The sequence below is a fragment of the Arabidopsis thaliana genome, chromosome 3 (genome assembly GCF_000001735.4).
Source record: "Arabidopsis thaliana chromosome 3, partial sequence".
Lineage (NCBI taxonomy): Eukaryota > Viridiplantae > Streptophyta > Magnoliopsida > Brassicales > Brassicaceae > Arabidopsis > Arabidopsis thaliana.
The window spans coordinates 4,848,616-4,875,426 of NC_003074.8; the positions used below are offsets into that span (position 1 = coordinate 4,848,616).

At 39.1% G+C, this 26,811-nt stretch overlaps 9 protein-coding genes, 2 long non-coding RNA genes, 1 other non-coding gene and 3 pseudogenes across 17 annotated transcripts; 8 read left to right on the forward strand and 7 right to left on the reverse strand.

The window, feature by feature from the left end:
- The first annotated feature begins 923 nt into the window (after positions 1 to 923).
- CID9 (CTC-interacting domain 9) lies at positions 924 to 3,063 on the forward strand. The gene is made up of 9 exons (NM_112305.2): positions 924 to 1,517; positions 1,614 to 1,721; positions 1,809 to 1,853; positions 2,034 to 2,106; positions 2,214 to 2,326; positions 2,432 to 2,491; positions 2,569 to 2,685; positions 2,781 to 2,842; positions 2,926 to 3,063. The coding sequence occupies exons 1-9, from the start codon at positions 1,173 to 1,175 to the stop codon at positions 2,984 to 2,986; spliced, it is 984 nt and encodes a 327-aa protein (NP_188063.1). The 5' UTR covers positions 924 to 1,172; the 3' UTR covers positions 2,987 to 3,063.
- A 17-nt stretch (positions 3,064 to 3,080) lies between these two features.
- On the forward strand, positions 3,081 to 3,197 carry AT3G14452 (uncharacterized protein; the record flags this gene model as incomplete). The annotated part of the gene is made up of 1 exon (NM_001125153.1): positions 3,081 to 3,197. One exon carries the CDS (start codon positions 3,081 to 3,083, stop codon positions 3,195 to 3,197), a length of 117 nt encoding a protein of 38 aa, NP_001118625.1.
- Positions 3,198 to 3,374: 177 nt separating this feature from the next.
- AT3G14460 (LRR and NB-ARC domains-containing disease resistance protein) lies at positions 3,375 to 7,835 on the reverse strand (the record flags this gene model as incomplete). The annotated part of the gene is made up of 1 exon (NM_112306.2): positions 3,375 to 7,835. Exon 1 carries the CDS (start codon positions 7,647 to 7,649, stop codon positions 3,375 to 3,377), a length of 4,275 nt encoding a protein of 1,424 aa, NP_188064.1. The 5' UTR covers positions 7,650 to 7,835.
- On the forward strand, positions 3,676 to 4,583 carry AT3G14463 (uncharacterized protein; the record flags this gene model as incomplete). Of its 2 annotated transcripts, none has more annotated exons than NM_001338117.1 (3): positions 3,676 to 3,861; positions 3,907 to 4,142; positions 4,241 to 4,583. In NM_001338117.1, 2 exons carry the CDS (start codon positions 3,676 to 3,678, stop codon positions 4,030 to 4,032), a joined length of 312 nt encoding a protein of 103 aa, NP_001327721.1. In that variant the 3' UTR covers positions 4,033 to 4,142; positions 4,241 to 4,583. The 2 variants fall into 2 exon arrangements, with proteins under 2 accessions (NP_001327721.1, NP_001327720.1); NM_001338118.1 differs by having other exon boundaries at positions 3,676 to 4,142; positions 4,253 to 4,394; positions 4,493 to 4,510.
- Positions 7,836 to 7,921: 86 nt separating the features above from the next.
- Positions 7,922 to 8,308, forward strand: AT3G14467 (uncharacterized protein; the record flags this gene model as incomplete). The annotated part of the gene is made up of 2 exons (NM_001338119.1): positions 7,922 to 7,978; positions 8,171 to 8,308. Coding segments are annotated over 2 exons (192 nt in total), but the record flags the coding sequence as incomplete, so codon positions are not given.
- AT3G02945 lies at positions 7,923 to 8,268 on the reverse strand. The gene has a single exon (NR_140957.1). It is a non-coding gene; the product is annotated as an other RNA (long non-coding RNA).
- A 540-nt stretch (positions 8,309 to 8,848) lies between the features above and the next one.
- On the forward strand, positions 8,849 to 12,678 carry AT3G14470 (NB-ARC domain-containing disease resistance protein). Of its 2 annotated transcripts, NM_001338120.1 has the most exons (2): positions 8,849 to 9,080; positions 9,296 to 12,632. In NM_001338120.1, the coding sequence occupies exon 2, from the start codon at positions 9,325 to 9,327 to the stop codon at positions 12,487 to 12,489; it is 3,165 nt and encodes a 1,054-aa protein (NP_001319549.1). In that variant the 5' UTR covers positions 8,849 to 9,080; positions 9,296 to 9,324; the 3' UTR covers positions 12,490 to 12,632. The 2 variants fall into 2 exon arrangements, with proteins under 2 accessions (NP_001319549.1, NP_188065.1); NM_112307.3 differs by lacking the exon at positions 8,849 to 9,080 and having other exon boundaries at positions 9,130 to 12,678.
- On the reverse strand, positions 12,274 to 12,394 carry AT3G14475. The gene has a single exon (NR_141592.1). It is a non-coding gene; the product is annotated as a snoRNA (small nucleolar RNA).
- An 859-nt stretch (positions 12,679 to 13,537) lies between the features above and the next one.
- On the forward strand, positions 13,538 to 14,065 carry AT3G14480 (glycine/proline-rich protein; the record flags this gene model as incomplete). Its single annotated transcript, NM_112308.1, has 1 exon — positions 13,538 to 14,065. One exon carries the CDS (start codon positions 13,538 to 13,540, stop codon positions 14,063 to 14,065), a length of 528 nt encoding a protein of 175 aa, NP_188066.1.
- Positions 14,066 to 14,524: 459 nt separating this feature from the next.
- On the forward strand, positions 14,525 to 14,726 carry AT3G02955. The gene has a single exon (NR_140958.1). It is a non-coding gene; the product is annotated as an other RNA (long non-coding RNA).
- Positions 14,727 to 14,997: 271 nt separating this feature from the next.
- AT3G14490 (Terpenoid cyclases/Protein prenyltransferases superfamily protein) lies at positions 14,998 to 17,334 on the reverse strand (the record flags this gene model as incomplete). Its single annotated transcript, NM_112309.2, has 7 exons — positions 14,998 to 15,312; positions 15,408 to 15,653; positions 15,732 to 15,870; positions 15,952 to 16,170; positions 16,253 to 16,637; positions 16,710 to 16,983; positions 17,089 to 17,334. 7 exons carry the CDS (start codon positions 17,332 to 17,334, stop codon positions 15,016 to 15,018), a joined length of 1,806 nt encoding a protein of 601 aa, NP_188067.1. The 3' UTR covers positions 14,998 to 15,015.
- A 456-nt stretch (positions 17,335 to 17,790) lies between these two features.
- Positions 17,791 to 18,207, forward strand: AT3G14500 (annotated as a pseudogene; the record flags this gene model as incomplete). The annotated part of the gene is made up of 1 exon: positions 17,791 to 18,207.
- Positions 18,208 to 18,528: 321 nt separating this feature from the next.
- Positions 18,529 to 20,025, reverse strand: AT3G14510 (Polyprenyl synthetase family protein). Its single transcript, NM_112311.2, has 2 exons — positions 19,427 to 20,025; positions 18,529 to 19,353 (listed from the first exon to the last, which is right to left on the reverse strand). The coding sequence occupies exons 1-2, from the start codon at positions 19,688 to 19,690 to the stop codon at positions 18,763 to 18,765; spliced, it is 855 nt and encodes a 284-aa protein (NP_188069.1). The 5' UTR covers positions 19,691 to 20,025; the 3' UTR covers positions 18,529 to 18,762.
- A 483-nt stretch (positions 20,026 to 20,508) lies between these two features.
- Positions 20,509 to 21,200, reverse strand: AT3G14515 (annotated as a pseudogene). Its single transcript has one exon.
- Positions 21,201 to 21,225: 25 nt separating this feature from the next.
- On the reverse strand, positions 21,226 to 23,524 carry AT3G14517 (annotated as a pseudogene; the record flags this gene model as incomplete). The annotated part of the gene is made up of 1 exon: positions 21,226 to 23,524.
- Positions 23,525 to 26,811: the final 3,287 nt, after the last annotated feature.

Genomic DNA, 26,811 nt, shown 5'->3' on the forward strand with positions numbered 1-26,811 from the left:
AGATTAACGATAATTAGAGGAAAAAAGAAGACAAAATCCTAACAAACGCAAAACTTTATGCAGCAGTAGCAGCAGGCAGCGGACTTATTAGTTATTTAACGAGTCTATGACTCAAAAGACAAATACGAAACAATAAATTGAAAACAAACTATAAGAAAAATAAGAAGAAGAGTTTAACAAAAATGAAAAGAAAAGCAAAAGAGAAGAATATAACCACAACGTGGAATAAAATAATAGCATGGTCGATATTGTCACTTTATATGATTCCTTATACGATAACATATGAAGTAGATTTTTTACTTAGACACAGATTGCATCGAAATTTGAAAATCGTATCAATATAAAATCATCAAGTGTGCAGTATTTTCGATATCTCTGCTAAAAATATCATATTTACTAGTAGAATAAATTTGCTATAGAACCAATAGATACACAATAAGTTAAGTAGGAAAATCGTAAATAAGTGACAAATCATTTTGTTTTCACGGTTTAATGAAAAAGTCATCCGCAATCATACATGTATTAATTAAACAATGTGTCATTGGATAAAATGAGATAAAACCAAATAAAATCTAAAAAATGTTATTTTATCCAAAGATTATTTTGCAAGGAAAACTTGATAGGGAGTAGTATTTTTAGTGAGTGTAAGCTATTTATTAATTCCATTATTTAGGGTCTACGTAAACTATGAGGCATTCGTGCAAACAATAAAAAGATAGCGGGACTCAAATGTAAATTAATTATGACACTCACAACAAGAATAATTCTCATTTTTTTTTTTTTTCAGTCTTATGAATGAAAGTTAGCGTCTTAGCGAAGTAGAAAAGGCCAAAATAGAGAGCGGCCAAAACGGAAGCAAAAAAAACCTCATCATTCTTCATCTCCTCTCTTCTCTTCTCTTATTCATGCTCACCGCCATAACCACACCACCACACATAAGCTTTCTTCTGTAATCTCAAACTCTTTTATGGGCTAATTATTACATTTTCACTATATACGTCTACGAGAACGAGATCAAGCACTTGCTAATTATTTTGTTGAAGTTCTTGAATGGTTTTCCTTCAGTGTGTCACATTTTTGGATTTAGCTGAATTGTTTTGATCATAAGGAGAAAACTTTCTCTTCCTTGTTTTTTTTTTTGGTCTAAATTTTCTCTGTTTTTTTTTTATCCAATGGCTACGGTCACTGAGATGCCCACTGATGTTGTTGTTGTCGACGATGTTAAGGAAGTTAGTACCAAAAGCGAAAAGATCATCGATGAGGGAATTGAGAAGAGCTCGATCACGGATTCTAAAACCGAAACTGAATCTCGGCTTGATATGCACAAGCTTGTGGCTATGTTCAAGAAACTGAATCCTTTGGCCAAGGAGTTTTTCCCTTCTTACTACGATCCGAAGAAGAACAATCAGGTAGCTAAGGCTAACCAATTTCTGCCGGCTGACGATTTTGAGACCACCAAGAAGCAATCTGGTGAAGAATTTGATCTTGATGCCAAGAAGGATGACAATACCCGCAAGGTAAAAATGGATTTGATGATTCCAATGTGAGTTTTGTTGTAAATCTTTAAACTTTGACTAAGGGGTTGTTGTGTTTATTGGTGTTTGTGATTATAGAGAAGAAACTATAGCCAAGGGAGAAGGAGGTTAACTGGAAGAATTTCTAAGGCTCAAAGAGAGGATAGTATTAGAAGAACAGTTTATGTTTCTGACATTGACCAGAGTGTTAGTTTTGTTTTTAGTCTTTTAAGGTTTTGGGAAGAATTCGAGTTAATATTCATTAATGTAACATAATTCTGCTTTGCGATTTAGGTGACTGAGGAGGGTCTTGCTGGCTTGTTTAGTAACTGTGGACAAGTAAGATGATCCTTAAAATCTTTAAATGTTGGTTATATCTTTCTATTTCATGTGTTTTGGACAATGTGTTAAATTTAGACTAGTTTTTGAGTCCGTGCCAAAGGTTCTGTTGAAAAAATGTTACTTTGGTGGTATAGTTGTGTGTGTGAAGTAACGTTAAGTTCTTCTTCTTTTGTGAAGGTTGTTGACTGTAGAATTTGTGGCGATCCACATTCGGTTCTTCGATTTGCGTTTGTTGAGTTTGCTGATGACCGTAAGTTTGGCTGCTGGAATCTTTAAATGCTTTAACAAAAATGTGCATGTCACTTTTTTAACCCCTATAGTATACTATTCATTCACATAGTAAGTTTGTTTCTACAGAGGGCGCACATGAAGCTTTAAGCCTTGGTGGAACAATGCTCGGGTTCTACCCGGTGAGGGTCTTACCCTCAAAAACTGCCATCCTACCAGTGAATCCCACATTTCTTCCAAGGGTAAATGCTCAAATGTTCCTCTGAAGTTCCACTAATCAATTTTGGTTTTAAGTTTTGAGTTTTTTCAATCTTACTTTGACATCTTCTATGTTGTGGTTAATTCAGTCAGAAGATGAAAGGGAGATGTGCACAAGGACAATCTATTGCACCAACATCGACAAGAAAGTAAATGCTGAACAATCTAATCTATATATATTAATTTCTAAATATCTCCTGGTTTAAGATTTTTTCTACAATTGCAGGTTTCTCAAGCTGATGTGAGAAACTTCTTTGAATCTGCATGTGGTGAGGTAACTCGTCTGAGGCTTCTTGGCGATCAATTGCATTCAACTCGCATAGCTTTTGTTGAATTTGCTCTGGTGAGCTCTTTTCTCCATGGATGTGACACAATGTCTTGGCATTGTTTTCACCTAAAAACTCAAAAACATATATTTTGTTTTTCTCTTCGAAACAGGCAGATAGTGCACTTAGCGCGCTCAATTGCAGCGGAATGGTCGTTGGATCACAACCGATAAGGTAAACTTCCATCAATACAATGTCTTAAAATCTTTCTCTGAATATGTCCAATTGTTAAACACTTGGCTCTGTTTCCTTTTCAGGGTAAGTCCATCAAAGACACCAGTGAGGCCAAGAATCACTCGACCACCATCGACAAACTAGAAAGAGGCCCAACTAGCTCAGAAGAGAGATTTCATTTTCTTCAGCAATTTTTTTCCCCCATTATCTCTACGTTTTAGAACAGTTATCTCCAGTTATGTTAGTTAGCTGGAAACACTATGATCCTGCTTCTGAATTTGGAGTTCTTGTTAGGCTTTGTCTTTCGAGTTTCGATTGCGATACTTCCATCTCTTTCATCATCTTTCTCTCTTAAGGGATTTTTGAAGCATTTGCTTTTGAAAGTTCTTTGCCTTACATCTTTTATATTGTTCAAGGTTAGATCAACAGTGGAGATCTCTGAGAGAAGAGCTCTGTGAAATTTACAATGTCGTGTACATCAAGTAAGGTCTCTAATGTGTACATATTACAAATAAATAAACAATCTTTTTCATCAAGAGAAGATCTCGCCATCGATTTCCACGTATGGAATGTTCAAAACCTTGAAGAACTCTGTTTCCACTTCAGCAAAAGTCTCAGTCAACAAAGAACATGAGCTTATTCTCAGACAAGACAAAGGAGGAAGATCTTCATCTATCGATATCTGTAGCTTATCACAGCCGCTGATCTCCATCGTCTCAATAGCTTTTGTATCATGAAACCCTTTTCGATTCAGAGTCTTGAGGTTCTCGAAACGACTAATCCGCAGAGAAAAAACACTTTTTGGCAATAACCCTTCCTCAGGAAACGATTCAATGTCTTCGTTTCCTCCATCAATCTCGAGATTTCGAAGATTCTCCAAATCTCTCAATCCCCATTCGATTCTCGGTGTAAGCTTGTCGCAAAGGCTGATGCAAAGTGTTCGAAGATTACTTGGGAACCCTCCACCAGGAATCGTCTCGATTTCTGGGCATTTGATTATAAACAGTGACAAGAGAGAAGTGAGTCCAAACAATTTCTCAGGTAAAGCTTGAAGCTTTTTGCAGTTTGAGAGTAACATTGAAGAAAGTTTCGGTGTTGGAAGGCCTCCTTGTGGGAAAGTTTCCAGATTTGGGCAATCCCTAATCTCAAGAGACTCGAGTGCGATACGATCGTCTCCGAGTCCTGCGTGAATCGAGAAAGTTTTGAAGCTTTCACAATCCCTAATTGAGAGGCTTCTCAGCTTCGGAAACAATGATAGAGGGAAATTGACGAGATTGCTGCAGCTACTTCCGATGAAAAGGTACTCGAGCTGTGAGTAACTTCGTGTTGGTTGCAAACTCTCTGTGAAATTTAGTTTCTTGCAGTCTCTTATGTATAAGGTTTTCAATGTGGTTGGAGGGTGGCTTCCAGGGAAAGATTCTAGAGAATGACAAGCAATGATGAGTAGTTCATGGAGGTTTGGATAGCTTTCTGTTAAGTTCTCCGGTAAGGAAGTGAGTCCGTCGCAGCTGTCGATGTGGAGTGACTGCAGATTCTGAGGAAGCTCCATGAGGTGAGATATGTCTGTCACTTTTAAATATTCCATGTCTGTTTCATCATCATCATATTGTGACGGCTTTATTGCTTCACTTGACCGTGGACTCGGAACAGATGACTTAATCCCATATTGATGGTACTGGTAGCTACTACTTCCAGGAAGAATAGAACCTTCATTTTTGGGATCTGGAACAAGTGATGTTCTTGACATATACGGACTTAACGTGCTAGGTATATCCGAGATATATCCTGAGTATCTTGCCGAGATCACAGCAGGTTCTTCAAATTGTTGTGGTAAGCTTCCAAGTTGAGTTTCATATTGGTCGAAATCTTCTGTTTGACGGTCCTTTGGTAAAGATGACAAGCTTGATGTTGAAGTTACTTCATTGTCATCATTACTTTGACTACTTGAAGCAAAACCTGGCTGAGCACTGGTACTTGCATCTGATTTTGGATTCCCTGTAGGGGAAGACAGTTCCCTTCTGCTCATAGAGGGAATGCTGGCTGGACTTTCTGGAATATTTGTCAGACTCCTTCTGAAGGAATTTTCTCCTCCAGAAACTGCTCTTAGGGGACAATCAGAGATGGTGACTTCAGTGGATGAAGGGAGTCCTTCTGGAAACTTTTTTCTTAAGCTGGGGCATCTTTGTATTATGAGTTTTTGGAGGCAAGGAAAGATCCCATCTTCTAGTTCCGGACAAATCCATTCGTCCCATCTTGGCATGCCATAGAACTTTAGAATTTGCAAGGATTGAAACGGTACACCTCTAGAGTTGTTCTCACCGAAGAAGAAGTCTAGACCAACCTTCTGCAGAATATTAAATTTTTCAATGCTGAGATACTTGAGTGAAGGCAACTGCCCCACTGGAGGCAGTGATATGCAGAGGTTGCAGCTACTGAGAGTGACGGACGTAATACCGAAGAATGAAGAATCACCCAACCACTTAGGAAATGCTCCACCCTGATAAGATTCAATGCAGAACGTTTTCAAGTGTGGATGGGGTTCTAGCATCCTTAGGACCTCTTTCTGGTCACATGCCAATGCATTAAAACTACCAGGGACGAAGCCAGAACCTTTGACAGTCCACTTCAGGATTAACCCGTCAAGGAATGGCTTTCTTTTCAAACCAGCATCTTTTGCTTCTGAGGCAAACGCCACATTTTGTAGCTCAGAGATGCGAAGTGTCCCTCGGAGATGAGAAAGTTCTTTGAGCTCATGCAGCCCGGCACCACTCAGCCTTCCTATAACAAAATTTGATAACTTCTGCAAGCTTCGCAGCTTTTTTATTCCGGGTGGCATCTCTACTAAAGGAGTGCCAACGAGGTCAAGGAGGCGCAAATTGATAAGTTCGGCAATGCTTTTTGGCAGGCTTGTGAGGTCACGACAATTTGACAACAATAGTGTCTGCAGATTACAGAGAGTACACACAAACTCTGGGAGCTCTTTTATTTTGGTGCTTGACAGATCTAGATACCGTAAAAGCTTCAAACCTTTTAACGATTTAGGCAAGTTGGTTATCTGATAATGAGACAAGCTAAGAATTCGTAGGCCACTCAATGCATTGAGCAAAGGATTCAAAACTTTTTCTGTTAGTTGGAGAGATTCAAGACTTGTTGGCGAGTTGAAAGGAAGAATGGTTCTCAGAAACTCAGCTCCACAGATGGACCTAAAAGCCACAGAAGCATCACATTGGCTTCTAGAAAATGAAAAATGTCGAGTTGTGCTTGGTATCTCCGGAATGTTGTCATCTTCCAGTCTGAAACAAAAATCTCCTGAAACAGCTTTTGCCAAATCATTCATAAGATCATGCATCACAAAGCTCGTCATGGTGATATCCAATCTCTGAAAAAAAGATTGAGCAACTAAATCACCAAGGTAATCATTTCCAATATCTTCCAATCTTCTGCTGCTCCTTGGTTGGTATAAGAGGTCTATTGCCATCCATAGGAGTACTAATTCCTCCCTATCGAAAACATGACCCTTGGGGAATATCGAGCAGAGGGCAAAGCATCGCTTAAGTTGAGGAGGAAGAGAGTCATAGCTTAGTTTAAGAACTGGAAGGATACTGTTGGTGTAGCTTGAAAAATTCTTTGATACAGCATACCAGTCGTCAGGATTTGGCTTTGAACGGAGATGAGATGCAATGGCTCGTGCAGCTAATGGCAAGCCCTTGCACTGTTCTGCAATCCTTTTGCCAATTCCTTCTAGTTCTTGGTTGATAGAACCGACTGATATATTTCCAAAAGCGAATCTAGAGATCAGCTCCCAACATTCTTCATTAGTCATCAACTTCATTTGGTAGATTTTTTCAGCCTTTGCTACTGTGGAGACAATTTCACTTCGTGTGGTTAGAACAATCTTGCTTCCTTCCTCTGCATCAGTAAAGGCGACCTGGAAACTCTCCCATTCTGAATCACTTTCAGACCAAAAATCATCCAGAACAAGTAAAAATCTCTTCCCCGAGAGTGTTTTCTTCAGCTGAATTTGAAGTGAAGGTAGATCCTCAGTATTAACTGCACTTGAAGTGATATCCTGCAGAACTGCTTTTGTAACCGTAAAGACATTAAAGTTTATCCCAGCAGAGATCCACATTTTAACCTCAAAATGTTCGGTCACCCTGTAGTCATTAAAAACTATCTCTGTCAAGGTAGTCTTTCCAACCCCTGGCATACCAACTACGGAGATAACAGCTGGTTTCCCAATGCTTATTTCATCATCAGAAAGCAGCAAATTGACTAACGCTAGCTTATCTTCCACTCGCCCGACCAATCTGCCTTGTGGAAGATCATCAGGTCTTGACCGTGATGCTTGCCTCCATTGTGGTTCTCGAGTCTCGCTATATTCTTTCAATCCAATAACTTCAATGTGTTTCACATGATGTTCCAGTAGTCTAACTACTTTTTCCATCTTTGGTTCTATCTTTTTCTGAATGGCTTCTCGACCAGCCATGAGATTCTGGAATAGTCCTCCTAAGCCTCCTGCTTCAGCTACTACTCTTCTTCTCAAAGCTTCTGTTTGCAACTCATCAAGGATATCCTCTGCCTGGAAGAAAGCATCTTTGATTCCTGTAAGCCAATGTTTAACTTCCCGAACATGTTCTGCTCTCTGATCAGCATCCGCAAGCACCGGGTTTGCAGTCACCAAAGCAACCTTCAATCTCTTCAGCAATGCACTGGAGGACTTTCCTTTACATAGTTCGACCAATTCTTGAGAAGTATTAATCCGTTCAACCATCACGTTTGCACAACTTGATAAATAGGAGTTCGCCATGTTTTCCCTCGTAACTTGTTGGAGCCAAGGAGATGCAACAAGTCACACAGGAAAAACCCAATCCAATTATTGGAATAAGCAAGCAGAAAATGGTTTTTTGACTTGCTGTTCTTTATGCAATTTGTCAGCTGGCCTGCAGCAAATGATGATAATGTCAAGTTTCTTGAGATTCTCTTCTTCCATTTGATTATGATATTCATAAGTTTGCAGACATTTTTCCTAAAACTACTATTTACATTTTCTAAAAGTGTAATTACATTGTTTTTTGCAGTGACCATGGAGCATTCAACGAGTCACATTTAAGAAAAAGTAGACAAACTAAGGGGGAAGTAAGGTGAATCTGACCTGTTTTTATTTTATTTTTCTGCTCTGTTTTATGTTTACTCTATCTCGCTTGTGTTGTCTTCTTCCTTACCCCTGTTTCACACATTTGTTAAAAGAAGAATTTTTCTTTCTTCTTCGTCTTCCTTGTCCTCTTATTATGTTCTGCGTTGTGTCTAAACTTTAGAACCTTTGTGCAGCATTTAGATCAGACGAGGAAGCCAAAAAGGGTTTGGCTGCATAATATTGCGATCTTCTATGTTCCTAAGAAGGTCCAGGGGAAGAAATGGTCCTGCCAATCTCTCGGTTCGACCAATAAGTACCACATGACGTGAGTTTTCTTATATATCACACCATCCTTTTTTTCTTTTCTATCTTCTCTAAATTATCTATATTATCTGTAAAAAAGATTTGACAGATGGTGTTGAATTCACCACAATTCTGCATTCCAATGAAAAAAGAAATTTTGAATTAGAATTATGTTTCCCTATTTACAAGGTTTGTTGATTTGTTCCTTAAATTTACGTCTAATCTGGGCTCCAGAAAGACATTGTAGACCCTTCACGCCTTGACCAATAGGAGACAATTTTTGTTTTAAAGATCTTAACTATATACTAAAGAAGACTCCAAAATGTACCTCCGTTGATTTAACATATGGTTTTGCATTTTTGTGTTACCTTGTAAGATTGAATTTGTCTCCGTTGGTAGACCAAGACAATGTAAGACTTTTCATGCCAGCTCACGATGGAATCAATCTAGAATTTAATATTTTGTTTGTTTGTTGAAGATGAACCTTTGTTAATTTGAAGTCGTCTTTTGCATATTATTTAATCTTCCATCTGTACCTAATCAGAATTTTCAGACTATATTTTTTTCAAGTCAAATTGAACATTCCTCTGGTAGTTTTAATCCAAGTAAATGATTATGACTAATTCATAAGTTTCGTCCTTTACAAGATATCATCAAGTTTTCTCCATGGAAAATGCAGGCAACTTCCAATCATTTTCGGAGTAGTTTCAGTTGGTGATTGTGGAATACATTTCGGTGGCATGGTTCATGGTGTGTTTTGTCAAGTCAACGTAGTAAAAGAACTTCATTCCCTTAAGTAAGGTTAGTTTCTCTGAACTTTTCCGACCAAACTGTTTTGACCACTTGCTTTGTAATTTCTTAGTTATTGGAATGTTTGATTATACGAGTGTATTGCTTTGGCGAATTGAGCCCTGTGGATCAAATTATTTGAGGATGATAACACTGAAGAAATAGATAGCCTGCTGTGAAGTTGTTCTTGATTTTGTCTTTGTCTCTTGCTTGTTTTGTTTTTCCAGAAGGCTTTGTGTGTGGAAAGACAGACGACATGACCGGCATAGGAGAGATGTTCCTTGCAGCTTTTTTACAAGCTCTCTTCCAGACGCTGGTGTCTGAACCTTTCAGGAGCTTCTTCAAGAGGCGAGAACTGAATGAGAATTTACTCGAGAGGCTCAGCACTGCGTTGTTGACAATAACTGCTGTTCTGATAGATGCAGAGGAGAAGCAGATTACAAATCCGGTGGTGGAAAAATGGGTTAACGAGCTGAGAGATGTTGTTTACCATGCTGAAGATGCTCTTGATGATATTGCTACAGAAGCTCTGCGTCTCAACATAGGAGCTGAATCTTCTTCCTCCAACAGGCTGAGACAGCTTCGTGGCAGAATGTCCCTGGGAGATTTTCTTGATGGGAACAGTGAACATTTGGAGACCCGGCTTGAGAAGGTCACAATTAGGCTCGAGCGTTTAGCCTCACAAAGAAATATCCTGGGTTTGAAAGAGCTTACTGCAATGATACCCAAACAAAGGTTGCCAACAACATCTCTTGTGGATGAATCTGAAGTGTTTGGTAGAGACGATGATAAAGATGAGATAATGAGATTCTTGATTCCAGAGAATGGGAAAGACAACGGTATTACCGTTGTAGCTATTGTTGGAATTGGAGGGGTTGGAAAAACCACACTTTCACAACTCCTTTACAATGATCAACATGTTCGGAGTTATTTTGGAACAAAAGTCTGGGCTCATGTCTCAGAGGAGTTTGACGTTTTTAAGATCACCAAAAAGGTTTATGAATCTGTTACTTCCCGGCCTTGTGAATTCACTGACCTGGATGTACTTCAAGTCAAATTGAAGGAGAGATTAACAGGAACAGGCTTACCGTTTCTGCTTGTTCTAGATGATCTGTGGAATGAAAATTTTGCGGATTGGGATCTTCTACGCCAACCTTTTATACATGCTGCTCAAGGGAGCCAGATTCTTGTGACAACACGAAGCCAACGTGTTGCATCCATAATGTGTGCCGTCCATGTACACAACCTTCAGCCATTATCTGATGGAGATTGCTGGTCGTTGTTTATGAAAACTGTATTTGGTAATCAAGAACCGTGCCTAAATCGAGAAATTGGAGATCTTGCTGAAAGGATAGTGCACAAATGCCGCGGTCTGCCTTTGGCTGTGAAAACACTTGGTGGCGTTCTACGGTTTGAAGGAAAAGTCATAGAATGGGAGAGAGTTCTAAGCAGCCGGATTTGGGATCTTCCAGCTGATAAGAGCAATCTACTTCCAGTTTTACGTGTAAGCTATTACTACCTTCCAGCTCACTTGAAACGATGTTTTGCCTATTGCTCGATATTTCCCAAAGGGCATGCATTTGAGAAGGACAAGGTAGTTCTTTTGTGGATGGCAGAAGGTTTCTTGCAACAGACGAGAAGCAGTAAGAATCTAGAAGAGCTCGGGAATGAGTACTTTTCTGAATTAGAATCAAGGTCACTTCTTCAAAAGACCAAAACAAGATATATAATGCATGATTTTATCAATGAGCTGGCTCAGTTTGCTTCAGGAGAGTTCAGCTCGAAGTTTGAAGATGGATGCAAACTTCAGGTTTCAGAAAGGACCAGATATTTATCGTACCTACGAGATAATTATGCAGAGCCTATGGAGTTTGAGGCTCTACGTGAGGTCAAGTTTCTCAGAACTTTTCTACCACTCAGCCTCACAAATTCTTCTCGGTCATGCTGCTTAGATCAAATGGTCAGTGAGAAGTTACTTCCAACGCTCACCCGCTTGCGTGTTTTGTCTTTATCACATTACAAGATCGCGAGGCTGCCGCCAGATTTTTTCAAGAACATTAGCCATGCTCGGTTTTTGGATCTCTCTCGCACTGAACTCGAGAAACTTCCGAAATCCCTTTGTTATATGTACAACCTCCAGACACTTCTTCTCTCCTACTGTTCAAGTCTGAAGGAGCTGCCTACAGATATTAGCAACCTCATCAATTTGCGGTATCTTGATCTGATTGGGACGAAGCTAAGACAAATGCCGCGGAGATTTGGTAGATTGAAGAGTCTCCAGACTCTTACAACATTTTTCGTGAGTGCTAGTGACGGGTCAAGGATTTCTGAACTTGGAGGGCTTCATGACCTTCATGGAAAACTTAAAATAGTTGAGCTACAACGAGTTGTGGATGTTGCTGATGCTGCAGAAGCAAATTTAAACAGCAAGAAACATCTGAGGGAGATAGATTTTGTCTGGAGAACTGGATCTAGTAGCTCAGAGAACAACACAAATCCTCACAGGACGCAAAACGAAGCTGAAGTGTTTGAGAAGTTACGCCCACATCGTCATATTGAGAAACTTGCCATTGAGAGATACAAAGGAAGAAGGTTTCCAGATTGGTTGAGTGATCCTTCGTTCTCTAGAATTGTGTGTATACGCCTCAGAGAATGTCAATACTGTACCTCCTTGCCATCTCTTGGTCAACTACCATGTCTCAAAGAACTTCACATTTCAGGAATGGTCGGGCTTCAAAGCATAGGTCGCAAGTTCTACTTCAGCGATCAACAACTGCGTGATCAAGACCAACAGCCGTTTAGATCACTTGAAACACTGCGATTTGATAACCTGCCAGATTGGCAAGAGTGGTTAGACGTAAGGGTCACAAGAGGAGACTTGTTCCCTTCTCTCAAGAAACTTTTCATACTGAGATGTCCAGAGCTAACCGGGACTCTACCTACCTTTCTTCCTTCTCTGATCTCACTTCACATCTATAAATGTGGCCTCTTAGATTTCCAGCCAGATCACCACGAATACAGTTACAGGAACCTTCAAACGCTAAGCATAAAAAGCAGCTGTGACACTCTCGTTAAGTTTCCTTTAAACCATTTCGCCAATCTCGACAAGCTTGAAGTCGATCAGTGCACATCCTTGTACTCTCTTGAGCTCTCAAATGAGCATTTGCGTGGTCCGAATGCCCTAAGGAACCTGAGAATCAATGACTGTCAGAACCTGCAGCTTCTTCCGAAACTAAACGCTCTGCCTCAAAACTTACAGGTCACGATCACGAACTGCAGGTATCTCAGACAGCCAATGGAACAGCAGCCTCAATATCATCATCCTCAGTTTCATCTTCCAAGATCAAACGTGTCAGGCTCACCGAAGTCTCATGGTTCACACAGATCATATGATTCACGTTCATCTTCAAGATATGACTAAACCTGATTCGGTCGCATCAATCAAATACGTTTTTCTTTGTTCCATTTCTATGTAGCTTTTTCTTTCCCGTTGTGTGATATATGTGTACAACTTTTCTAAGTTTTGTCAGTAATCTTTTCCTCAGTAACAGGGATTTTCCAACTAAAATATAAAGCTTTGCTCATTCTCATCAAATATAGAAAATATCAGGGTGCAATTTGTAATAAACAAAAGATTGATCTAAAACGGCCCAAATGGGTGTAGCCTTATTCATAGCCAAGCAAACATCTTTTTCTCATTTTTCGGGCTCTCCGATTGGTGGACTCTCTCTAATTAGTAAAGGCAATCAACAAAAAACAATTTTGATAAAATGCCAAAACCTTAAAAACCCATATTTTTAGTATGCCGATAAAACTAAATAAAGAGCAATGATGTCAATGAAACAATTGGTTGATATATCATATGCTTCACTTAAGAAGAGAATATTTCTTATAATCACACCAAAATTGAAATTTTAACCCCAAAAAAAACATACCCAAATTGGATGAGATAATATTTATAAAATTCCTAAAAAAAGCATAAACACATATTACCTTATAAAGAAAGTTTTAGAGAAAAAAAAAACTCAATACAAGGCAGTCAATGACAAATCTATGAAAATCTTTGATTTTCTTTTTTGTTTGTAAATATTGATAAACATATTTTTGCTAAATCCACTATTTTTTAAAAATCTCAACTTTTTAAGTCAGTAAATCTACACATATCAATAACTTTTTTTTTTTGGTTTTAATGTTAAAAAAAAAGAAATAACTTTGATAAGCTTTCTGTATTATTTTTGAGGAAATAGAACAAAGGAAGGAACTGTTCTAATTTTGATTTTCATGAAACTCCCACATGTCATCTTCTAAAATTAAAATAATTTAGTTTTGATTTTAAAATTACAATTTAATTATTTCTTTGAAATATTTTAAAATAATAATACTTTCTTGTTAAGATACTCGTTTTGGTATGTAAGGATGGAGTTGGCGTCAATAGTTTGATTCAAGTAAATTGGTAAGAAACTAAGAAAATGTCGGATTTGGTTATTGCACTCGTAGCCTTCGCCGTTCTTTTTGTGGTGTTTATCATCTTAAGCTGCATCATGGGCGGCGAAAAAGATGTTCATTCTCCACCGCCGCTTCCACGACCAGGGCAACTCCGGATGCCTGTCTATAGAACCAAAGATAAAGATTTAGGAGGCGATGGCACCGCCATATCAGTGGCTGGAACCGATATCTATGGTGGTTCAGGTGTTGGTTCTGGCGGTCATGGAGGTAGAGGCATCATCACCAGCGATACAAAGCTTCCTTCTCCACCGCCACCTTCACCACTCCCACCACGACCAGTGCAGCGGCCGAAATCAGTGTCTAGAACAAAAGATCGAGAATTGATAGACACTGGCACCGCCATGTTAGTGGCTTCATCCCTTCTTACTAGTGGTTCCGCTAGTAGTTGTAGTGGTGGTGGCAGTCATGGGCATGGTTGTGGCGGTGGGGGAGGAGGTGGTGGTGGTGGTTTAGGTGGCGGCGGTTGCGGAGGCGGCGGTTGTGGAGGGTGATAAGCTCTTCTCTCGTTAAAAAGTGCGAATAATTACTGAATATGTTTCATGAAGTTAATATGTTTTACATTTTTTAACCATTTTCATTTTCTATTGCAACTTTTGATTTAAAATAATAAAATACACAAAAAAATAGAATTGTATAAAAATACAAAACATCTTAATACGTGAACAAGTGAATAATTAGAGTAACGGTGAATTAACAGAGAACAAAGGACTACTTTTTTTTTTTTTTTAATTTCACAACATCCCCGAATAGACCTAGAATATTGGTGTGTGTTCCACGTCATTATGAAAGGGGTATTAATTGGGTGGAGGTACAAGGATGTCATAAAGTTTTCGATTTTTCCTTTGGGATCACAGTATCCATCAACTTCCGTGTAGAACACGTCGAAGATACGTGCAATGTTGTGGCATCGCAGAAAAACTTGGCGCGGCAAATGATCATGTGTGTTCATGAACTCCTCCATAACCACTTTGTAGTTGTCTTTATTCATTTTACGCAACTCTTGGGATGCTTCTTCCTTGGTGACTCCATGTTGTTTCATGTAGAAGTCGAGCCCATTAGCCACCTCTCCTCTGCTTATCTCAGTCTGCAAACATCATTTATTCATGAGGACAAACAAGATGAGAAAACACACACACACACACAAGATGAGAAAACACACACGCACACAAGATGAGATACCTTTAATTTGAGGTGTACCTCGTAGGTTCCTACGTCATTTACTAGACGGAACATCAAAGTCAGAGTTTTGATGATTAGGGGTTTAGAATTGAGCCAGTCAAAAGTTTCCTTCTCATTGATATCTTCCAACCAATAAAGCTGTACGCTGCAAAATCATCCATCCCGCCTGACTTATATCCAACCTCCATGTCCTCATCAAAAGTTGGTACGTGACCCGTCCGTGCACATACAAGTATTTAATCTTAAAGTGTTTTCACAAATATCAAAGAGGAATTGGATGGATGAACAAAGAAGTGATGACTTCTTTAAGCATTCCGAAATAAGGATCTGTGAATTCATCTCTCTCCTTGTAAAAATGATGGATGGGTCGTGAAACGTTGAGGCATCGCACCAGAATCGGACGTGGCACAGCGGTTGTCGTCAAGTACTCCTCCATTATTATTTTGTAATAATTACTATAAATCTTGTTCATCTCTCCAATCGCCTCTTCTTTGGAAACACCATGTTGCTTCATGTAACAATTCAGCCCTTTAGCCACTTCTCCTCTGCTCATCTCTTGCTGCTCATCCATTACACTTAGTTACGTTAATGTGTAAGACAAAACCGGTTGATGATGTGATCGCTTATTGTCATGCTTTTGTATGTATCAATTACCTCAAAGGTGTTTATGTCGTTCTTAATACGAAACACACCATTCAGAGCTTCCATCATTTTAGGTCTGGATTTGTACCACTCGCACGTTTGATTCTCATCACAATCTTCCATCGCGATAAAGCTATAGGCTGCAAAATGATCCATTGACGTCTGCATACCAAACTCCATGTACTCCTCAAAGGTTGGCACGTGACTTGCGCGTGCCCATTTCGAGATAGCCAAGTATGCTTTCCCCAACTTCTTGATCTATATGCAAAGCACTCAGTTTTTCGTAAAGATACAAACTTGACTATAGTTATTGCTACCCCAGTGTGGAGGACTCACCTCATCTACCGCTACTTGCACAATGCGTGACCTTCCCTGTGGCCTCATTTCTTGTTCAATCTCTTCTAAAGTTTCAAATACACCTCGAAAGACGATTTTTACATAACTTGGTAGCTTTTCTATGTCCCCAAGATCCCACCTGGACAAGAAAATTTGCATGTCATTTTACCTATTTTTAAATTTAATCATGGAAATAGGAGTTAGGAGTGAAAAACAACACCTTTGGAAAGAATCAACGAGGCTTGTAACTTCAGGAAGAGTACCATATGCATCACATGTATCATTAAAAACAGTCACAATCATGGTAATTTTAGTGACTATAATTCTCCCTAGTGAATACCGTGGCTCAAAATACAATGCGAGTGCCCCAAAGTAGACCTCTACAATTCTGTCCCTGATGTAAGGCAGCTTAGATGCAAGATCTAGCTCCTTCCACCATCTGCAATTAATGAACATAAACATTTTAAATAAAGCAAGACATACAAATATAAAGATTGACGACATGAACTAACACAACCTACTTGGTCAGATCTTTTAGCTCTTGGATATAATGTAGCTGGCAATAGTTGAAGTTGAGTTTTGCAAACTTGAGCAGCGTCTCGTCATGATCTTCTTCTTGTTCGTAGAAAGAGATATATTCTCTTGCGACTAATATCTCCAAGTTATGATATCGAGCTCTATATAGTGCGTTTTGTATATGTTTAGAGAGATGGGGACTAGCAGTTGCTGTGTGATTACTTGTCAACGACTCTAAGCGATACCGAGTGAAGCTCAATGCTTCGTCCATAATATCTTCAGATGGTGTCCCGAGATGTGCTGCTTCGTACAACTGTAGCATTCCTCTAATATCCTCAGCTAGACTTTCCTTGAACCTCCCATCTTCACCTTTGAATCTATTGAATGCATCTACAGTGAAGTCGAAAGCCAAATTATATATGTGTATACATATATGTGAATCAAGGTCACCAATACTCTTACAGCAAGGCATATAGTAACCGCGTAGTCTGAAAACCTCAAACATGGTGGAGATTGTTTCCAAATCATTTTCCTTGGCTATTATATCGTCCAAATTCCCAAAAGCTTGGCCAAGAATCTCATCAATCTCAATCTCGAAATGATATGCGATTCCGAGGTTCATTAGCAAATGGATGAGACGGATCCTCTCATTGTCGCTGTTTTTGGAAGACTTGAGCATGTCTCTCACTTTTGGCTTCATCGTCACTTCAATCTCTCTTGAGAAATCATCAAATTCCTACAATTATTAAATATACAATGCAATTTATAAAAAAAATCGTTCATGTTGTCTGAACCAACAATTATTGGGGTCATCTTGTGCTTCTTATATCTATCTACTTACAGCGACATGGAGGGGAACAGAAAGGAAGTGATCTCCCCAAAGAGTGGGAGAAAAGTGTGCCAAGGGACGACTACTTTCAAGATTATCATTACTCTCAGTAGCCCTAACGCAGACCAAGTGGTGTTGTTTTGCCGGTTTCAAGGAAAGAGTGTGCTTGTGAAGCCAACGCCGAGGAAAAAGAGAGGGGTTTGTTGTGGGGCAGAGAGGGGCGTTATGAAGACCAAAACTCGTTCTTGTTGCTTCCATATTGTTGATGTAAAAAAAAAGATACAGGCGAAATAATATTTAGAGGTACTCTGTTTTGAATGTTCGATATCTGTTCCAAAATTTGCTCTGTTTTATTATGAAACCCTAGACGTGGACGTTTTTAATGGCTGATTTGAATAAAAACAATATAAGTTAACTATACGAATCGTATATATATTTTTATTTTTTTTGAACCGGGAAACATTGCGAGAAAAAATGTTAGACGATGATTTAATTTGATAATTTCATGGGGAATCGAAGCATTAAATTTCTTCACGAGGTAAACAGTGTTTATCAAAGTAGTATTGTTGTATTAAAACCCTAGAAGCTGCCTTCCGCTGGCGTTTGAAATGGATGATTTGTTTTTACTTTATTTTTGTTTTCTTGGGCTGGGCACATATGTGAACATTAAAAATTTAAAAGCAATCACTGGAAAATCTTAGACAATCATTTAATATGATTGAATTAATTGAGAATCCAAACAATCAATGTTCAATCTCTATCTCTCTAGCAGAACTTCGAGGAGTTTATTATGGGTTGTATCTTACTTGGGAAAAGAAGATTATGCGTTTAGAAGTGGAGGTGGATTCGGAGGTAGTAGTTGGGTTTTTAACGACAGGGATTGAGGAAATTGAGGAAACTAATCCGCTGTCCATCCTTGTACGCTTGTGTCATGGCTTTCTTAGAAAGGACTCGATAGTCCGAGTGTCTCATGTGTATCGGAAGGCTAACCGGCTTACAGATGGGTTGACTAACCATGCATTCTCTTTGCTTTTGGGCTTTCACGCGTTTGCTTCAGTACCTGTAGAAGTAGTTTCGATTTTGCGGGAAGACGTCGATGGAGTTTTACGCTCACGACTAGTCCCTTTGTAATTTAGTTTCTGTATATTTCAATAAACCCTGGAGTTTCTCCCGGTCACTCACCAAAAAAAAAATCTCTCTCTCTCTCTCTCTTTCTCAATGGCATTAAATTCCTTCCAAGTTACGACATAGCAGTGTTTGTAAGTACAGTATCATGTTCTGCAACAAAAAACCATTTCCGGTCGACTGTGATTTTGGTCCGTCTACATATGAAGGCTGGTCTTAATAAGGAGAGGCACACTTTGAACATAACTTTTTGGGTCCGAAATTCGTTCGTGCTACTACTTCAATAACAAAAACAAATATAGTGGCAGGAGTCGTACCCTGTTTTAGTTGAAATCTTCCGCACACTTGTTCTAAATTATCTGAATCCTTACACTATGATTTAGTTCCCATGAGAAACCCTTATTGATATTTGTTTAAACATGACATTAAGATTCACTATGAGAGAGATGATCACAACATATATGGTTCACAACTTCACAAGAAAAAAAGATCAGAGATCGAACTAAATGTACTTGTTAGGAGATCATATGCATTGAAGATCTGATAAGTCCATGAAAAGTATCAGTCGTTTCTGCAAGAAATGTAGCTAGCAAGAGCTACCAGAGGCGCCGCCTTGTCAGACTCAAACCCTAGAAGCTGCTCCTCGGCTTCTCTGCTCAGTTTCTCCGCAACTTCCCTGGATCTCTCCAAACCTATCAGCCTTGGATACGTCAGCTTTCCAGCCATTACGTCTTTTCCTGCAGTCTTTCCCAATTCCTCTGTAGATTTTGTTACGTCAAGAATATCATCAACAACCTGAAACAATAGTCCAATACACCTAGCATACTTTCTAAGCTTTTCGATCTCTTCCTCTGTTCCACCTCCCATTATGGCACCTATAACCGCTGCTGCCTCCAACAACGCCGCCGTTTTGTGGAGGTGGATGAACTCTAGACGCTCCAATCCAACGTCGTGTGGATTCAATCTTTCGCTGCTTAGGTCAACCACTTGCCCTGCCACTAACCCTTTTGTCCCTATGGCCCTTGCCAGCTCAACCACTGCCCGGATCATCCTCTCGGAAGCGACCAACCCACTCGACACAACCGTCATGTGCTCAAACGCCAAAGCAAGAAGCGCATCACCGGCCAAAACCGCCATGTCTTCTCCAAATACCTTGTTAGATCAAACACTGATTTAACACTAGTTCAACATTATCTCTGAGCCTTTATATGATTTAATAACATACCTTGTGATTGGTGGGCTTGCCTCTACGGAGGTCGGCATTGTCCATGCACGGAAGATCGTCATGAATGAGAGAGCTTGTGTGGATCATCTCGACCGCGCAAGCAGCTGACATGGCAGTAGCCTCGTCGCCTCCCACAAGCTCGCAGACAGCAATGCAGAGCAGAGGCCTCACACGTTTTCCGCCCGCTAGCAATGAGTACCGCACGGCTTCCTGGACCGTGAGGGGTTCTCGGAGCGGTACAGATCGAAACGTCGAGAGCCGCATTTACAGATTCGGCTTTGCGGATCATATACAACTTGAAATCAAAAGCAGAGTTGTGATCATTGCTTTTTCCCTGTGGTGGAATCATGTCTCTGCCACCTTGTGAGGTGAGGGCAGAAGAGGGAGACAAACCTGTGCGTTTTTTGAGACTCTTGACGGAAGATATGGAGTTGTCTCTTCTTCCTCTGGATTGGATGAAGAGGGAGAATGAGCTGAGATGAACAGTAGTAGCCATGGCCGATCCAAGAGTAATTGTGTTTGCCAATTAATAGCATGTGGAGCTCTTAATAGGTTTATTGGATTTGGAAATAGTATGAATTAAAAATGCATTATCTTCCAACAAAGTAGTATGAATTACGGGATGAATAAACAAGGTTATAATATTTAAATACAACATGGTTATAAGTTTTACGAGTTTACCTTTGTCCAATCCTTTAGTCCATGACTCATGAGATTGTGAACTATAAAATATGCAACATGGCTATAACTCAACATGTGGCAATCAATACTTGCGAATTTCGATACTGTCTAAAATATTTTCCTATAGAATATTAATAAACTAAATTTAATTGGAAAAGTGATTACATTCAACATCTATTAGTTTTGATTAAACGATAACGATAAATTATGAGGTGAATTTGCTATAACAACTAAATTGGTGAATATAACTTGCAGAAAAGACATGGTGGCATTTTTGGTTTCAGGAAGTCACAAAACAACCATTCTTTCTACTTTCATAAGAAATTTTGTTTTTTTGTAGAAATTATCTGCCTTGGCGTAGCAGTGAACAAACAGAGAACCTGCAAAAGGCTACACAACATCACCAAATAGACCTAGATAGGAAAAACGGAGTCATAATATTTCTTCTTAGAGATTATTAAAAAAGAAAAACAAAATAAGAAGAAGCAAGGATTAACTTAGAAAATTGGTGTGTGTTGCACGTCATTATGAAAGGGGTATAGGGTGGACGAACAAGGAGGTCATAAAGTGTTCAGTTTTGCCTTTGGGTTCACTGTATCCATCACCCTCTATGTACATCACATCGACGAGGCGTACAAAGTTGAGGCATCGCAGCAGAACCTGGCGCGGCACATGGTCATGTGTGTTCATGAATTGCTCCATAACCATTTTTTTGTTGTCGCTGTACATTTTAAGCAACTCTTGGCTTGCTTCTTCCTTGGTGACTCCATATTGTTTCATGTAACAATTTATCCCATTGGCCAGCTCTCCTCTGCTCATCTCAGTCTGCAAACATCATTTATTCATGAGGACTACAAGAAGAGGAAAACAAAAATCACAAGAACCAAAGATATCCTTTTTAGTTTGAGGTGTACCTCGTAGGATCCTACGTCATTTCCTAAACGGAATACTAAATGCAGTTTTTGGATGATTAGGGGAGTGGTATTAAGCCAATCTTTTTTTTTTTAATAAAATGTCAAATTATATTCAAAAAGAAAAATAACTTTTTACATCAGCTTAATCTTATGTGAGTTGAATTATTTGTTTTGATAAGAAATTACAATTTGAGAGCTTAACAGAAAGAGCAGAGAGAGTCTAGAGCCTTGTCGAGAACCAGACTTGTAATCCGTTCTCGTAGCGGCGGTCTCCTGTCGAGATTATGATGGAGAGTTGATTGCGAATCTGTTTGTCCATCCAAGTAATGAGATTGGCTGACGTTCTAGGCTCCTCACCATGGCGTCGATCATTTCTCTCCTTCCAAACCGTGTGTACTGTGAGTTGGAAGATATAACGTGACAAAAAGCTCCGAATTCGATCAGTTTGAGTCTCTGAGATGTAATTCACTATTGTCTGCCAATCTGTTGAGAATCGATGTTGTAAAACATTCTTTGCAATTGCAGTCCAAATCGCTGAGGCATAACTACACGAGAAGAACAAGTGGTCTCGTGTTTCAATAGATGTGGAGCAGAATGTACACTTCACATCAGAGCCATTATTCCAAAGCTGCATTCGATCTCCCGTTGATAACCTATTACGCAAAGCAAGCCAAGTACAGAACTGATATTTCGGAGTAGAGTGACTGAACCATACCCCTTTATACCAAGCCACCTCGTTTGATTTTTTACGAACCTGATTCCATGTGTCTTTGGTGGAAAAGCTTGTCTTAAAAACGTCCCCCTTACCTCTCCATAAAGCTGCATCTTCCCGAAGCAAAATGCGTGTCTGATATTTCTGGTTTAAGGCTGCCTCAATATCATTTAGCTGTTCTGTTCGATGTTTCCTTCTCCTTCTATTACTCCAAGCCTCGGCCACTGTTTTGTTCCGGCTTATTCCAAGGTCTATTTGCCCCCTCTGTCCTGTTACATCCATCAAATGGCCCATTCCCGACCAGTTATCAAACCAGAACGAAGTCCGAGCTCCATTATTCACCTCTACTCTGCTAAACGGCTTCGCTGTTTCTCTATACTTCAACATTTTTTTCCACATCCAAGATCCTAAGCTTGAGTTGGGCTTTAGAGACCAAAAAGACTCTTGTTTAAGCAGATTCATTTTTGACCATTTGACCCACAATGAATCATCATTCGAGGTTACTCTCCATATCAACTTTAAAACACTCACCACATTCGCCTCTGTTAAAGACCGCAGACCAAGTCCTCCTTGTTTTGGTTTGCAAATGTCATCCCATGATACCTTTGCCTTTCGACGATTTAGCTCTGGTCCTGACCACAAAAATGCTGAACAAATACTGTTTATCTCTTTTAGGCATGCACTTGGTAATCGAAATGCACTCATCCAAAAGTTCATTGTACTCCATAAAACAGAACTTATAAGATTTAAACGACCTGCAAAAGAGAGATAACGTGAGGTCCACGTTCCAATTCGATTGCGTATCTGCTCAAAAAGGGGGGAGAGGTCTTCTTTGGTGAGTCGTTTGGTTACTAGTGGGAGACCGAGATATCTAACCGGGAGCTGAGCCAAACCAAATGGGTAGCGACTGATCATCATGTGACGATTGTGATCAGAGACTCCAGCTGTGTACAATGTTGTTTTCTCCATATTGATTTTTAACCCTGAACGTTTAGCAAATAGGTTCATAACTTCGACAATGCCATCTACTGAACGGACTTTACCATCAGTAAGTATCATGAGGTCATCGGCAAAACAGAGATGAGTGAGTCCAAGGTTTTTGCATTTCGGGTGAAAACCAAACCGTTTCGCTCCCGCTGCCTGATCTAACATCTTTGAGAGAACTTCCATACTGATGACAAACAAATATGGAGATAGCGCGCATCCTTGTCGGATTCCTCTTGCACTTCTGAAATAACCTGCTAACTCACCATTGACCTGAACTGAAAAAGATGCTGTAGTAATGCAACGAGATATCTAGTGAATAAACTCTCCAGGGAAATTCATAGCAGATAAAGCATTGATAAGGAAGGACCATTGAAGAGAATCGAAAGCTTTCGAGATATCAATTTTCATGGCACAACGTGTTGAAACGTTACTCTTATGATAATCCTTGACCAATTCCGTTGCTAGAAGTACATTTTCAATGAGAAGTCTATCTTTTACAAACGCCGACTGATTCCCCGAGATGAACTTTGGTAAAATCCTCTTCAGCCTATTTGCAATTATCTTAGAAATCACTTTGTATAGGACATTACAACATGAGATAGGTCGGTAGTCCCGCATCTCCTTGGATTCTTTCTTCTTTGGAATGAGCGCTAAAATAGTAGAGTTCACCCCTTTTGGCAGAAAACCTTTAGCAAAAAAAGATTGGATCGCTATTATGAATTCACTTCCAACAGCTTCCCAAGCTTCTTTATAGAACTCAGTTGTGTAACCATCTGGACCGGGCGATTTATCACTTGGCATAGAAAACAGAACTTTTTTTATTTCTCATGTAAATCTTCCATACCAATAAAGCTGTATGCTGCAAAATCATCCATTGCACCTGAGATATATCCAACCTTCATGTACTCATCAAAGGTTGATACATGACCCGTCCGTGCCCACTTTGCTATCTCTAGGTATGCCTTCACAAGGATCTTGAGCTGTGTGTATGGACTCAAAGAACTAATATTAAGAGTCTATTAACCTTTTTTTTTCTTTGTCAATCAAGAATACACTAAGTCACTAACTGTATATATATAATCTCTATATACAAATACAAATATTGATTACCTTCTCTGTTGATTGTTTCACGCCGTAAGATCTTCCTTTTGGTCTCATTTCTCGTTCAATCTCTCCTATGACCTCAAACAAACTTCCGAGGACGATTCGTAAATAGTCTGGTAGTTCATCACTGACACCAATATTCCACCTGGTCATACCAATATTTTTTTCCACGCTTGCATTAATTTAAAAGAGAAAGAAAGAGCATATACATTGAGAGAGAGAGAGAGAGAGAGTACATCTGCAAACATTCCGTAAGAGCTGTAACTTCGGGAAGAGTTGCAGATGATGCATCATATGTATCATCAACAACAACCACCATCATCATGATTTTAGTCACGATGATTCTCGCGAGTGAATACTGTGGCTCGAAATACGCTGCCACAGACGCCAAGTGACACTCCACAAGTCTATCCCTAATGTAAGGTAACTTAGATGCAAGATCTAAGTTCTTCCACCATCTGAAACCATGCATAAAAGTAAATGAATTGGAAAAATTGAAACCGAGACCGATGTTATTAACAAGATGGAAGAAGAGTATGTCACTTGGTGAGAGTTTTGAGTTCTTGGATGTAATGAAACTGGCAAAAGTTGAAGTTAAGCTTTGCAAACTTGAGCAGGATCTGGTCGTGACCATCTTCTTGTTCGTAGTAAGATATATATTCTCTTGCCACTAGTACTTCTATGTTACAGTATCGAGGTGCGTATAATGAGTTTTGTATCTGCTTCAAGAGATGGGGACTAGCACTGGATGCGCTATTACTTGCCAAAGACTCCAAGTGGTAACGCGTGAAACTCAGCGCTTCGTCCATTATAACTTCAGAGGGTGTTCCGAGATGCGCCACTTCGAACAACTGTAGCATTCCTTTAACATCTCTGGCTAGATGCTCCTTGAACCTCCCATCATCACCTCTGAATCTATCAAAGGCGTCTACAATAAAACCGTATATATAGCCAATCATATATATAAGTAAACATATACATAATATACGAATTAATATGTTGCATGCATGTATGCGATTCAAGGAAAATGATATACTCTTACCACAAGACATCTTGTGACCGTAAAATCTAAAGACCTCAAAAATGTTGGAGATTGTTTCCAAATCATCTTCCCCAACTATTATGTCTTCCAACTTTATGAAACTTTGTTTAAGGATCTCTCGAATCTCCTTATCAAAATGATAAGAGATCCCAAGGCTGATAAGTAAATGAATGAGACGAATCTTCTCCTTGTCGCTGCTGTGAGAGGATATGAGCATGTCTCTCACGAGCGGCTTCGTAGTTTCAATCTCTTTTTCTAGCTCTTTAAACTCCTAGAAAATTAATAATAATAAAATAAGTGGCTGGTCAAGCAAGAATCATGTATTCTGCTGCAAGATAAGTGAATATAGGGTCATATCATTCACTTACAGTGATGTTGAGGGAAACAGAGAGAAAGTGATCTCCCCAAAGAGAGGGAGAAAAGTGCGTCGAAGGACGACTACCTTCAAGATCATTAGACCGTACAACGAACAAATTCTGTTTTGTGGGGCTCCAAGATAGAGTGTGGCTGTGAAGCAAACGGCGAGGAAAGAGAGAGAGGTTGTTCTTAAGACAGAGAGGAGATTTGTGAAGGTGAAATAAAGTTCTGTGACCAAAACCCATTCTTGTTGCTTCCATGTTTTATCACAGTCGTCGAGAGGGAGAGAGAGATAGCTATTCTGTTTTACTTGAAGTACTCTGTTATTAGGTTAGGTTTCTATTTCAAAAACTACTTCATATCTGCCGGCTGCTGCTCTTATTCCCGTTAAGTTAACAAAGGAAGCTAAACATTTTTGTGTAAAAAGTAAAAAGTAATAATATTAAGGAAATTTATGTATACAAGAAAATCCGGGAAAAGTGGGATACTTTATCACGTTCGTATTTTCGAAAAATGTGTTCCCTCCTAAGTCCTAATTTTCAACTAAATTATAATGCAAGATCCGGAAGTTAATATACAAACACGATGTCGAGAACACCATGACGCCATCAAAATTCAAATTCGAATTGAGTTAATGATTTTGGGATGATTTTGTTTTCTGAAATGTATTGAAATCATGCCTTATTGGATATAGTATTTGTTGAAGTTATTAGACTATTATTAATGGATCGATCATATATAAAAATGTTATGATCAAATGTCCTGAAATTTATACTAATCACATACTAAGATTTCTAATAGTAATTCTGCAAAATTATCTCAAATCATTTTAAATCCGTCTAAATCTCCACAGATATTTTAAATATTCATATAACCAAAATCACTAAGCCGGTATAGTCTTTTTTTTTTAATGTAATGTTAAATTATATTCAAATGAAAAATATCATTATTACAACAAGTGCAGCTTTGGATTGAAAACAGCTGAAAATCTACAAATCAAGAGAGGTTAATTGTTGGATTCAAACCACAGTTGTAGTCCCTTATCATATCGTCGATCGCCCATCTGTCTTTAGTGATGATTTGGACACATACTTCGATCTCTGCAGCTTTACATATATAATACATATAATCCAGTGATGCTTTGTGATCACGTTTGTATTACTCCAAGAAAGGTGATGCTTTGTGATTATCTGCTTTGCGCTAAAAGTGGATCCTGAGTCTCTTATCTTCAATACGAATATGTGAAGCTGCAGAGATCTCTTTCATCTCTATTTAAGGAGATGTTCCCATTGACTTTTTAGTGTCAGCGTTTTTTCAGTTCACTTGAATTTCTTAACAACATCTTTAATCAGGGATTCTCCATATCTTAAATAGTTACGTTCTGCTTCCTAGTAACTTGGAAATAGAGGTTAAAAACAAAAACAATCCCTAAAGCTACACTCTTCAAGTTCGTCTCTATCTCTGCTTCTATATGTGATGCATCTCAGCTCATACTCAATACGTCTAGTCCATTAATTTAACTGCTTTTAACGTTACTATACAGAGCTTAACAATATACTAATCTTATCTTCGGTTATTGTTGGACCCA

Excerpts from the sequence above, each read along its gene's own strand:
- AT3G14510 (NM_112311.2), bottom strand. The coding sequence starts at position 19,690 with ATGCGGCTCTCGACGTTTCGATCTGTACCGCTCCGAGAACCCCTCACG. Across the intron at positions 19,354-19,426 it reads GCAAGCCCACCAATCACAAG|GTATTTGGAGAAGACATGGC; the intron begins GTATGTTATTAA and ends TGATCTAACAAG.
- AT3G14470 (NM_001338120.1), top strand. The coding sequence starts at position 9,325 with ATGACCGGCATAGGAGAGATGTTCCTTGCAGCTTTTTTACAAGCTCTC.
- CID9 (NM_112305.2), top strand. The coding sequence starts at position 1,173 with ATGGCTACGGTCACTGAGATGCCCACTGATGTTGTTGTTGTCGACGAT. Across the intron at positions 2,492-2,568 it reads GCACCAACATCGACAAGAAA|GTTTCTCAAGCTGATGTGAG; the intron begins GTAAATGCTGAA and ends CTACAATTGCAG. Across the intron at positions 2,843-2,925 it reads GTTGGATCACAACCGATAAG|GGTAAGTCCATCAAAGACAC; the intron begins GTAAACTTCCAT and ends TTTCCTTTTCAG.